General features: G+C 54.7%; 1 protein-coding gene across 1 annotated transcript in view; it reads left to right on the top strand.

The window, feature by feature from the left end:
* The window catches only part of ALX4 (ALX homeobox 4), a 44,877-nt gene that overhangs the window by 24,181 nt on the left and 8,142 nt on the right, over positions 1–12,554 (top strand). The window contains exon 2 of the mRNA XM_066362943.1: positions 8,200–8,510. Within this exon, the coding sequence (XP_066219040.1) occupies positions 8,200–8,510 (311 nt within the window). The remainder of the gene's footprint in view (positions 1–8,199; positions 8,511–12,554) is intronic.

Raw genomic sequence — 12,554 nt, forward strand, 5'->3', positions numbered from 1 at the left:
CAGGGGTGCCCATCTCCTACCTCCCAAAATCACGCAGCGGGGCCCAGCACCTAACCTAAGCAAGCATCCTTCCTGACTCTAATGACTGCTTTCAAATAGCCTTTTAAAAAGATAAAAGCAATTCCTGTTCTTGGTAGGACAAATAGAAAATTAACTCAAACCAGAAAAAAAGAGGAACAATATTAACCTATATACCTGTATTCTTACCTCTGGAAACTTCTAATATTTTCTAAGGATAGATACTCCACCCACCCACCGCTTTTTCCCAAAACGAGATTTATTCAACATATTAGGAACATTTTTCCAAGTACTAAAAAGCTATTCTTCTATAATAATGTTAGTTTCATTCATTTGTTCATTAATTGTTTATTGAACACTTACTATGTGCCAGCCAGAATACTAGGCGTTGGAATGAAGGGATAAACCAAACAAACATACTCAGATACGCTCCCAATTTTACAGAAGAGAAAGAGAGGCCATAAACAAAGGGGGGAAACACATAAGTAAATAATAACATGTGCTAAATGCCAAGAAGGAAACGGTCTGCAGAGTAAAGAATATTAGAATGTATTCTCCATTTATGGAACTCTCATCCTTAATTTAACCGCTGTCCTAATACTAGATATTTGGTTATTTTCAGTTTTTCTATAGAAGAGTGCCACTGATGAACTTTCTTTCTAGTTAATCCTTTGTGCTCATCTATAATTATTTATTTAGGATAAATTCCTGGAAGTTGGATTACTGGGTGAAGACATACAAACATTTTACTTAATGTTTTTGTCTTTTTCAGTATATTTCAACCCGATTTTGCATTTTCTCTATACCTTACATCTCTTATTTTTTAAAAATTATTTGGGAGAGAGAGAGACAGAGAGACAGAAACATCTATCTCACTTTTGTCTGTGCCCTGACTGGGTACTGAACCGGCAATCTTTGAATATTGGGGCTGACGCTCTAACCAACCGAGCTATCTGATCAGGGCCGTCTCTTTTATTTTTATAAATAACATGCTATAAAATTCAAGTTTGAACACATTCCTCTCCAGATTGGGATACAGGACGGTTCCTCGCACTAGTGTAGCCCTTTGTGGTCCAATCCAGCCCCTCCCCCAGCCCCTGTGAGGCAACCAGCGATCTGTCCCCCGTTCTGATAGGGTTGCCTTTCCCAAAACGCCGTATGCTAAATGAGTAGGTCTGCACACACTGTACCTTTGGAGAGTGGCTTCTCCTACAGACCATAATGCTGCCTTGGAGAGTCGCCCACGCCATCGCCTGTATCAATACTTGTTCCCTTTGTCTCTGACCCCATCGCCTGGCTGCGCCACAGCTGGCTGTTTAGCCATTCACCTGTTAAAGGATGTTTGGGTTGTTTCTAGTTTGGGGCAGTTATGGACAAAGCTGTCATAAACACTGCATGCAGGTTTGGTGTCTTCCTCCGCGAACGTGTCTGTTTCTTTAGAGGAAATGCCTGGCAGTGAGACGGCTGGGTCGTGCAGTCCCTGTACGTCTAACGTTCTGACATCGCCACCCGCTGCGCACCAGCGATGTGTGAGAATTCCAGCTGCTCCACGTCCTCCCCATCACCTGGTATCGTCGGGTTTCTTATCCCCATTGCAGAAGGTGTGTAGTGACGTGTCACGGGGCTGTTAGTGTACATTTCTACAGTGGACAGTATGGTGGGTATGTTTTCGTGCTTATTTGCCATGGGTATACTTTTCAGGTGAAATGTCTGTTGACATATTTTTCTCACTGTTTTTTGTACACATTGCTGTTAACTACGTACCATATCTTATTCAGATTTCACTAGTTTTTCCCCAGTGTCCTTAGATTGTCCCAGGACCCCATCGAGGACACCACATTGCAGTTAGTCCTCATGTCTCCTTAACCTCATGGCAGTTTCTCGGACTTTCCTTGTTTTGAGAAGTATTTTTAGGGCTTGGGTTGGTGTGTGTTGGTGAACAGGAGCGCCCATGTCACCTTGTGGGTGGCTGGACCGAGCACCTGTGCTTCCGCCCCCACTGTCCTCTGCAGATCAGCGACTGCGTGGAGCGGGGACACCGTCTCCATTGCAGCACACTGAACAGGTTCCGTGCATGTGCGCTGAAATGTCACCCCACTTACTACTGCCCCTTCAGCCTTATTTATCGGGTCTGGAGCTAAGCAGGGGACATCAAGCTGAGCTCTGGACAGAGCCTAGAGGCAGATGAAGTGGGCCGGGGACATGATCAATGGCTAACCTTTAACCTCCACCCCCGCCCCAACACGACTGTTTGGACAGCAGTGCGTTTAGTCAGTGCCCTTTAAAGAGCATGAAAGGGCCTCATGCTGGCCTGTTTTGTTTAAGGAGATTACATCGGTGCTGTGCACTCTGCCACAGGGGGTGTGAGGTCCGCTCACCCGAGAACAGAGAGCGGCATGTCCCCCACAAAGCAGATGTTTGGAGGAAAAATACATGTAATCAAAACCATGGAGGATAAAATTACTCAGACCCCTTAGACGTACACTCCATGTACAAGGGCCTGTGCTCAAGGACACACACACACACACACACACACACACACACACACGCACCACCCTTGTCCACACCCACACATGCGTATGCAGGATAATGCTCGCTTACACAGACACCCACACACAACCGCACACCCTTCCCGCAGGCACACGCCTCCCACTTGACCATGCAAGCACACACGCAACTACACATATGTTCCCACACCCACACACAATTGCCGGCCGTGCCACACGCCCGAGGGCACACTGTGGCTCACAGAAGGAATACCCACATGGAGGCCTCCGGCACCCTCTCCCCAGATGGCTTCAGAAGTTCGTTCTCTTTAAACCACAGTCAATAAAAAACAATGCTCTTTCTGTCACAGTCATGAAAAATATATCGCAGTCACCTCTGGAAACCTCTCAAGGGCTTTCACGTCAAATAACGGTCAGACCAGATGAGGGTGACGCCAGTGGCTAAGCCAGGACACATGGGTAGAGGTTAGGGGCATGAAGAAAGGTGTTCTGTGTCTAGAAACCCAGCAGCCAGGACCGTCCGGCCGCAGAGCCGGAAGAGGTCCGGGCCTCCTCCCCGAAGGAGTTCAGGTGGAGGCCGAAGGGCCTTCCGTGGCTGCTGACCAATAACACAGCCTTGAGCTGAGTGCTTCCCACTTCCTCAGAAGCGGCGGATGAAGATGACATTCCCCTAGGGTAGTTTGATGGGCGTGCGGGGCCACCATAGCTGCCACGGCCTGGTACCCTCCACGGGGGCTGGGGAGGGGGGCACTGATCGCTCTTGATGTTTTATGCACACTCTTGATTCCTCTGGGTGGTCTGAGTGTATTTCCACATCAAGAGATGCCGTTGGGAAGATGCAGACCAGGATGACATTGTCCTGGGCCCCACAGCCGGGGACAAAGTCCACTATGGGAGGGTGGTCAGCACAGCACCAGCCCAGAGTCCTTACGGGACCTGCCTCAGGGAGGGCAAGGGAGGAGCCAGACCGGCAGGCAGGTGCCCTGGACCCAGGTAGGGCCTGTGGCTCCTCAGCCGCATGCCAGCTCTGGGTGGTGTCCTAGAGAAGGTGGCCCTGCAGCCCGGCCGGCAGAGGGTCTCCCGGTGGCCTTTTCCCTATACCAGCATAGCAGCACGGTGGGTGCAGAACTGGTTCCTGGCAGATGCTGGACTGGTTTCCTGAACACCGAATGAAATTCCCAAGCCCCTCCCGGAAGCGCATCACAGCATGTCTCCTGCCTCCCGGGCCCTGGCTGCTCCCCGCCCCACCCCCTCACCTGCTGCCTCCCTGCTGGGGACCCTACTGTGTCTGTCCGGTCTTCCTCCCTCCCCTGGGTGACCTCACCTCCTCCTCCTGCTTCAGCTGTCGGCCTTTACTGGAGGCATTAATCATCACGTGCCTCTTTTTTCACGTACCCTATCCACTGTCTCATTGTGTGCCAGGCTGAATTGGTTCATTCATTCATTCATTCAACGTTTCCTGCATGTCCGCTCTAGGGGGCTAGCACAGTAGGTGCACAAAGGTAGCTGGACAGAGTGAGAGCTCAGTAGTGTCCATTAGAAACCGTCCCTGGCCCTGGCCGGTTGGTTCAGCGGTAGAGCGTCGGCCTGGCGTGCGGGGGACCCGGGTTCGATTCCCGGCCAGGGCACATAGGAGAAGCGCCCATTTGCTTCTCCACCCCCCCCTCCTTCCTCTCTGTCTCTCTCTTCCCCTCCTGCAGCTGAGGCTCCATTGGAGCAAAGATGGCCCGGGCGCTGGGGATGGCTCCTTGGCCTCTGTCCCAGGCGCTAGAGTGGCTCTGGTTGCAGCAGAGCGACGCCCCGGAGGGGCAGAGCATCGCCCCCTGGTGGGCAGAGCGTCGCCCCTGGTGGGCGTGACGGGTAGATCCCAGTCGGGCGCATGCGGGAGTCTGTCTGACTGTCTCTCCCCGTTTCCAGCTTCAGAAAAAAACAAACAAACAAACAAAAAACAAAAAAAAAACCCTTAGAAACCGTCCCTTTCGTCTTCAGCCACTTCTTACTGCGCGTCTGCCACCTGCTCCGTCCTGGGCACAGCCTTGGGCTGAGAAGGAGAAAATGGCCTGTGGTCCCAACCCTTGGGAAACTGACTTTCTACAGAAGGAGCTGGACATCCAGGGCTTGATTATATACCAGTCAGAAACACAGGCAGTAATTGGAGAGGTTGAGCAGAGGACAAATGGGACTATATGGTTGCTGCAGTCTGGGAGGGCTTCCTGGAAGAGTGGTGCTTGACTGGACCTTGGAGGTCAGCTGTAAAGAAGGGACATTGCAGGCAGGTAGCAGAAGGTGGGGGCAAGGGAGACCAAAGAGGTCAGCAGTAATTCATCCTGAGTCACAGGACCTCTGTTTTCAGTGGCCATCTCATTGAGAAGGTGCCACAGAGCAGGCGGACCCTGACAGCACCAGGTCTTGGGACACCATGCTGACTCTCCGCCCAGACCCTCCAGATTATCTCGTTGGAGAACAATCTGCTGGCTTTGCCTAGACCCGGCACCATCCCTAGCACCCACCTGTCTCAAACAGGCTCGATTATCTCAGGGCCACCTGAGAAACAGCAGTGGGACCTAAAACTGGTCAGAAGATGGAAGACTCAGAGGTGTGACAGCCGGCTCTAAGTGCCCACAGGGCTGTCTAGGGGAAGAGCTTGCAGGGTTAGAACCAAGACCCATGAGCCAGACCTGCAGGAGACAGACAGAGGCTGGACCTAACAAGTGGTCCAGTTATCCAGGGGGCAGTAAGCTCTCTGTCACTGAAGCCAGGGTGACAGCCGTCAGTGGAGATGCTGGGTGGAAGGAGATTGAAATAGTGCCCCCGAGCCTGGGATCATCAGACCAAGGACCTGAGAGGGTCCTGGCTTGTCGTTCTGACCAGCTGGGTGGCCACAGAACCTTGGGGGAACTTTCCTTTGTTGTCTAAATTAAGGACCCAGTCTCAGGATTTAAAGCAAGATGGCCAATAATCAAGACTGAGATTAGGAGGCATTTTTCCACTTTGAGGACTGGAAGCATCAGTTTGCCAGGATTCTTCCATCTCTCTGCCTTTCCAGTGAGCTGACAGACACAGACACACCCCATTTTCTCCTCTCCTCCCCTCCGCACCCAGATCCTAAGGGGGAGGTCCCCCCCCCCACTCGGCTGAGGCCTGACACCACGCCTGCCTGCCCCCTCCACTCCAGAGGGGACATGCTTGCTCCCATTCGCAGATGAGATTCTGATATGACATGAGTCATCTGGTCATGGGCAGACAGTGCTGGAGCTGGGACCACGGGCAGATCTCCCAACTCTGGTCTGGCAGCCTCTGCGCACATACTGTGCCGTCTGCCCATCTCTCCCCCACTCGCTCTGTCTCAGTGGGTGGCTGGAGGTGGGAAAACCGAGTCCTTTATTATTTCTCACTGTGGAAAACTGAACATTCTGCCGCCTCCCCACGGGCTAAGCCCAGAACCAGCCCAGCGCTGGGGGACTTCTCAGGGGCCACACTCTTGCTCCCTCATCCTCAGGGGCCAGTCGTTCTGCTCCTGGGAAGAGCAGAGCAGGACTCCTTGATTATGTGAGGCCCCTGGGTTCCCTGGCCCCTACGGCGCTCCTTGCAGAAAGGGCCCAAGAATTGAGAGGCCACACTGTCTGGTCAGTTAGCACACACTCCCTGCTCTCTCTCTCTGGCCTCAGTTTCCCCCCAGTTAAACCCAGGACTTTAGGCTGCCCCCTACCGCCTCTTGGTTTCTGGGACATGGAGATCCCTCAGCTCAGCCCAGCCCCTGCGGTTGTGTGGGGTGGGCCCAACCCCCGGCTGGATGCGGGAGGATGCCCGGAGGGTCCAGGCAGTCATGGGAGGGGCCCAAGGAGCAGGGTTAGGGCAGGAGGGGTAGGGGCTGCCCCCTCCAGTCTGGCCTCCAGGAAGTTGCATAACAGATGTTTATTTTTGGTGAGGCTGAGTGGGATTTCTTCTCTTTAAATAAAAAAGCTCCAAACGTAAAACTTATTTGTCTACCAAGAAGATAAATATCTTTGCTGAAAGCTCCTGGCTCTGCGGCCAGTGGCAGTTTGCATAATGCTGTCACAGAGGGCCTGGCAGTGTGTGTGCCTGGCTCACATGGTGTCATGCGTGAGCCCTGCAGGCTGGCCCGCCACCCCGGTGGTATCCGCGCTGGCAGTGACCCTCAGAAAGGCCCTCCTGAAGCCCCAGCTTGAAGACCGCTCCCCGTATACACAGAAAGCCAAAGATGCGGGTGAACCGGAAGCCCCGACCCCAGAATCTGGACACAGTCAGGAGACCTGGGCTAGAGGCATGGTCCTGACACTTAATGCCCGCTGCTCAGACCTCTTCCCAGAAGAGGAAACTGAGGGCCAGAGTGATCCCCGTGCTTGTGATGATCAGAGCTTGTGCATGGGGAAGGTCTTGTCCAATGCTCCTCACACGTGTCATCAATCTGTCACATTACCTCACTCCGCAAGAGTCACAGACAAGGGGACGCGGCTCAGACGGGGGCTCACACGCCCGTCTCCGGACACCAGTCCCACCGTGGGAAGCCACAGTGCCGCGTGTGCTCCTAAACTCAGGTGCTCCAGGGAGGGTCTGCCCACCTGGAGGACTTCTCCGGGGTCAGTCCTCTCCTGTTCGCAAGTCCAGGCCAGACTGGGAATAACGACCGTGGCAGGAAATTACACAACCGGCACTGTGCCGAGTGCTTCACTCATTGGCCTCTTTCCTCCAGCTCCCCTGTGAGGGAACCCATCTTACAGGCATCTTTATCCCCAGCCGATAGAGGAGGAAACTGAGGCGCAAAGGGGTTTAAACGAACTGTCCAAAGAATACAGCTAGCGAGCCGTCCCTGTGGGATTCCTATTCCGACCTCTGAGGCCATTATGTCCGCCCAGGTGCTAAATGGACAAGCGACTCTCGCCCTCCGTCCCACCCTGGCCTCTGCCTCCTCCTCTCTGACCTGCAGGGAGTGACTGGCCCTGTCCAGCGCTGAGCTCCCATGAATTGGCGGGTGGAGGGAACCCCATTCTGTGGACAGCAGTGGCCGTGGGCCTGGGCCTCCAGCTTTTTGCAAATCTACCAGAGTCCTCAGGGAGGAGGCAGGACACAGCCTGGCAAGTAGGTGAGGCCACTGTGGAGGGCAAGAGGATACGGGTGTTTGGAGAAGCAGCTCCACGGCTCCTGTGTGACCCTCAGGAGGACCAGGCTAGGAAAAGGGGGCATCACTGTCTGCTTCGGTGCCGGCCTCTGCTCCTCACCCCCAGCCCAGACGGACCAGAAACGAGCTCTGAAGGAGTGTTCTCTTCTACTCCCGGGGAGTCCACGGCACTGGGTCAGCATCCTCGATGCCCAACGGAGAAGTTCTTGCAAAGGGGGTCCTTCTAGAGGGAGGAGACTGGGGTCAGTAGGGTGAGAATTAAAGGTCATACAGGGGTCATAATGATGACCCAGAGTCACACAACATTGATGCTGAAAGGCACCCATTCTGAGATGATGGTAAAGAGGCTCAAAGAGGGAAAGGGACTTGCCCAAGGTCACACAGCATGGTAATGGCAAGCCAAGATTAGAACCCAAACTTCCTGACCTCGCACTGCACTCCTGAGAGAGACAAGGCAGGGATGGCAGCCCCGTCCTCCCTCCTCTCCTGCTTGCTTCGGCCATTGCTCTCTGACCTCTTCTCCTCCCCCCTCAGCCAAAGAGAGCTCCCTGAGTGAGCCAGAGATACCGCCCGACTCCGACGCCGTGGGGATGGAGAGCAGCTACCTCAGCGTGAAGGAGGCTGGGGTGAAGGGCCCCCAGGACCGGGCCAGCACCGACCTCCCCAGCCCGCTGGAGAAGGCTGACTCGGAGAGCAACAAGGGCAAGAAGCGGCGGAACCGAACCACCTTCACCAGCTACCAGCTGGAGGAGCTGGAGAAGGTCTTCCAGAAGACCCACTACCCCGACGTGTACGCGCGGGAGCAGCTGGCCATGAGGACGGACCTCACCGAGGCCCGCGTGCAGGTCAGTGAGGGCGTCCAGGACGAGCGGGGCGGGAGAGCAGGGTCTTCCCCGGGCTGGTGGCCGGAGCTGAGACGGCCTGATTGTTCCTCTACCACACTCCGCACCCAAGTCCAAGGAGGGCCCCAGAGGCTCCCAGCCTTCCCCTCACGCTCCTGCTCGAGTCTGCTTTCAGCCATTTTAACGTTGGGCTCTGGCTCCGGTTGGAGCAGGCGTGAAAGAAGCAGGGCCCTTTAAAGGGGCAGGAAGCCTGTTAGCTGTCTGTCTGGGCTCGGCGATGCGAGAGTCCAGGCCCTTGCAGGCAGAGGGTGTCTGCCTCTGCTCTGGAAGGCCTGTCTCTTAGAAAGGAAACAGGATAAACTCCGAGACATCCACAGCAGCCCAGTGGGCAGACAGAACAGTCCAGCATTCTCTTCTGCTCAGGGTGGCTGCCTACTCCTCCACCTTTCAGGTTCCAACTCCACACACCTCCTGTGAGAAGTCTTTCTGACCGCCAGGGTGAAAGCAGTAACCACCTACCACCCCAACAAAGCCCAACAAAGCATAACACAACACAACACAATTCAGCACAGCTCAATTCAATACAACCCAATTCAACTCAAACCAAGATAGTGCAACACAACTCCATACAACACAACATAACCTCATCCAATCCCACCCAACAAAATCCAGCACAGCTCAATCCAGTACATCCCAACTCAACCCAAACCAACACAGTCCAACCCAACACAACTCATCCCAAACCAGCTCAACTCAGGACAACTCCACACAACACAATGCAATACAACACAACCAAGCAGGTTATCTACTACTACATCATCTCATTATATATTTTTTGTAGAATTTTTGACTGGTTTAAATTATTTTATCAGTTTATCCTTGCACCAGAATGTGACTCCTTGAGGGCAGGTAGCATCTGATTGTTGGTCACTGTATTCCCTACCAATTAGAGAAAGCCGGAATCAGAGCAACAAGGGAAAAAAATAAATATTTGTGGGCCTATTGCTCTCTTTTGTCCAGAGAGGGTATCCCTGTCTCCTTGTATGCAATTACAGCAAGAAAAGAACCAGACAGGAAGCCCAGACTTCTGAGTACCCCAAACCAGGTACTAAAGCTCAGGCTTCGGCTTCACACAAAATAAGTGATTCTGAACAGTCGGGCTGGTTAAGCATCAGTTCCTGAGGGCAGGCTGTCTGTTATCCCCCCCACCCCCACCCCCGCACCCACTGAATGTTTGGGGACGGCAGGCAGACCAGCTGAGGCTCTCCTGGGAGGCTGAAAGTCCTCTCCCACTCACTGTCTCATTTGAGTCTAGATAACCAGGTGCACAACCTCACACGCTCAGAGTCTGGACGGGAACCCCAGAATCCGGCCTCAGCTCCAATGGCTTTACTTGGGAGTAGGCGGAAAAGGGGGCGGCTGGGTGTGGGGCATTCCTGCAGGTGCCGTGCTGGTATAGGATAAACTGGTTCACTTTCTGTGCAGGATGTGTGTACATGTGTGTGTTTCTAATGAGTGGATGGGGGTGCCCAGGAGTAGAATCTACTTAGTATTGAAAGAAAGATGGCCCTTCCAGTACCCAACATGGAAATGACACCGGGCACGTCTAGCATTTTTCAGTCACCACCATTCAGCTAAAATAGAGTGTTCTCTCTGTGTGCATGCACGCGCGCGCGCGCGCGCACACACACACACACATATTTGTGCCTAACTCCAGAGAGGAGTTGAGGTCGATCATAATTAAAGATTTATTATTGTCATCTAAGAACAAGAACAATTTTATAAAATGGGAAGGTTATTGTGTCAAAAATCTAGGTTTAGGATTATAGTTGCCACCAAACACAGGTTTCACCTCTGAGCTTCCTGGCAGCCAAGGCAGAAAGGGAAACCCCAATGTGTTACATACTTTATCACCCAGGGGGACGACAGAATTATAGGACGTCAGTGCTGGAAGGCGTCGCCTGGTGCTCTCACTTGATAACAAGGAAGACGAGGCCGGGAGGTGGGACGTGATGGCCTGTGATCAGCAGACTAAGAAACCGGACTCGGAGGCGGTGCGACCCTGGATCCGAGGCTCCCGGGGTCCCGCCCGAGGCTCCTTTTACTTCAGTCTGCAGTACCAGGACACGTGCCAGATTGTTCTGAGACTTTTCTTTGTATTAAGGCAGCAGAGTGGGTGGGATATTCGTGTGCGTCAGACCTCTGGGTTGAGCAGAGCCTGGCAGTGCCCTGGGAGGCGGAGGGAGTGGTGATGGGACACCCTGCCTGCTTCTGCCGAGTTCGTCTGGAGCCCGTGACCAGCTGGTGGGAAGCCAGGTGCCTGGTGTAGTGTGGCAGTGAGGACAGGAAGGAGGCGGTGGGGGCCCCGAGATGGACCTTCCCTGGGAAGAAGCCCCGGGTCTGGCCCTGCGCCAGGGGGCTGCAGGGGCTGCTCTCTGTTGTCTGGTTTTCCAATCTTCACAGCTGGTGTCTGAGGACAATAAGACAGAGGCCTCCCCGCCCTGGGCCACCCCGCCCTGGCCCCAGATGGGCTGCGGTTAGCAAGGCCTCTGCCAAGACGGTGGGTTCCTTGGGGAGAGGCCTATGCTGAGCGGGCCCATGCTGGGGTGGGCCTGGGAATGGGGTGGTCCTGGGGTGAGACACGCAGAACGGAGGCTGGGACGTTGTGGCCTGCCCTCCTCCCTGGGGGTGCACAGTGGAGAGCGGCCGGGAGCAGGGAGCGTCCAGGTGGGGGGAGCTCTCTGAGTGCCAGGCTGCAGGGGTCAGACACAGAAGGGCACTCAGAGCCCCGGGACCCGTGAAGGTCAGCACAGAAGGGGCCTGTGATGACACCCCTGCCACCACCCCGTTTATGTGCGAGGAGATTGAAGAGCAGCGATGCTGACTCAGCTTAAGCCCCGATCTGGGCAGAAAAGCTCCAGCCTTGTGCAGAGGGGAAGCCGGCGGAGGAAGGGATTGGAGGGGGAGGAGGTGGCAGGTGGGCGCCCACCAGCCTGCTCCCCCACAGCCGGGCCACCTCCCACCATCTCCAGCGTTAGCCCTCAGCCTGACCCCGGTCCACTCCCTTCCCAACCACGGGGGCTCTCTCTGCTGTCTCTCCCTCGCCTGCTCATCTATCTTCCCAGATAACCAGGTCTCCCCTCTCCCCACACTCTGTTCCAGCCCCCCCCACATTCCATCTCCCTTCCCACTCTGCTCCTCCCCTCACTCCCAGGCCTGCTGCCCCCTTGCTCTGTGTCCCTCCCAGCCCAGCCCGTCTAAGCCTGCATGAGCCTTCACCAGCACCTCTCCACTTCTGCGTCCCCACACGGGGACCAGGATCCCACAGAGACCCAGGGAAACTCCCCGCAGTGGTGGCAACTGAACTGCCTCTCTCCTCCCCACCCCCAGAGAAAGAAAGCCGTATATCTTGATGCCTCCAGTGGGCTTCCCCCTCCCCCCGGCTCCCCCCACAGCAAACCCTGGGAGGTGGAGGAAGGGGCCGAAAGGCTGAGCTAAGCCTGCAGGAAATTAAACATGAAATGAAAACAAGCCCCTTCGATGTGTTCTCTCATCCTGCCCCCAGCCCTCCATTCCAGGCCGCTGATAAAGGGGGATCCCGTTTCAGCTGCGCAGAGAGGAGACCTGACCCGCCCTCGGCTCCCAGCAGGCTCTGGGGCAGGGCTAAGACCCCAAGCCCAGGAGAGGGCTGGTCTCCAGGGAGGACACAGGAAGAATGCTTGTCCTACAGAATCAAGAAGGGGAAATGGAGTGACTCTGAAAGAAATGTCAGCTGGCATGTGTGTGTGTGTGCGCGCATGTGTGTGTATATACACTTGTGCACACACATACTTGCTACTGGGGGCGGGGGTGAGGTACAGCCCCACACTCGTTCCTCACCCCACCTGCTCCACACTAACATAAGATACAGACTCTCCATCTCTTTTGACCCTTTCTCTAGCAAAAGACAGTAAGGAAGTTCAGGAGCTATAAATAAGCAAGTACTCTAAAAACTGGGATAAGATTTCCCATCTAGCTCACCCGCTGCTCCATCACCCCTATGAGGAT

The sequence above is a fragment of the Saccopteryx leptura genome, chromosome 1 (genome assembly GCF_036850995.1).
Source record: "Saccopteryx leptura isolate mSacLep1 chromosome 1, mSacLep1_pri_phased_curated, whole genome shotgun sequence".
NCBI lineage: Eukaryota > Metazoa > Chordata > Mammalia > Chiroptera > Emballonuridae > Saccopteryx > Saccopteryx leptura.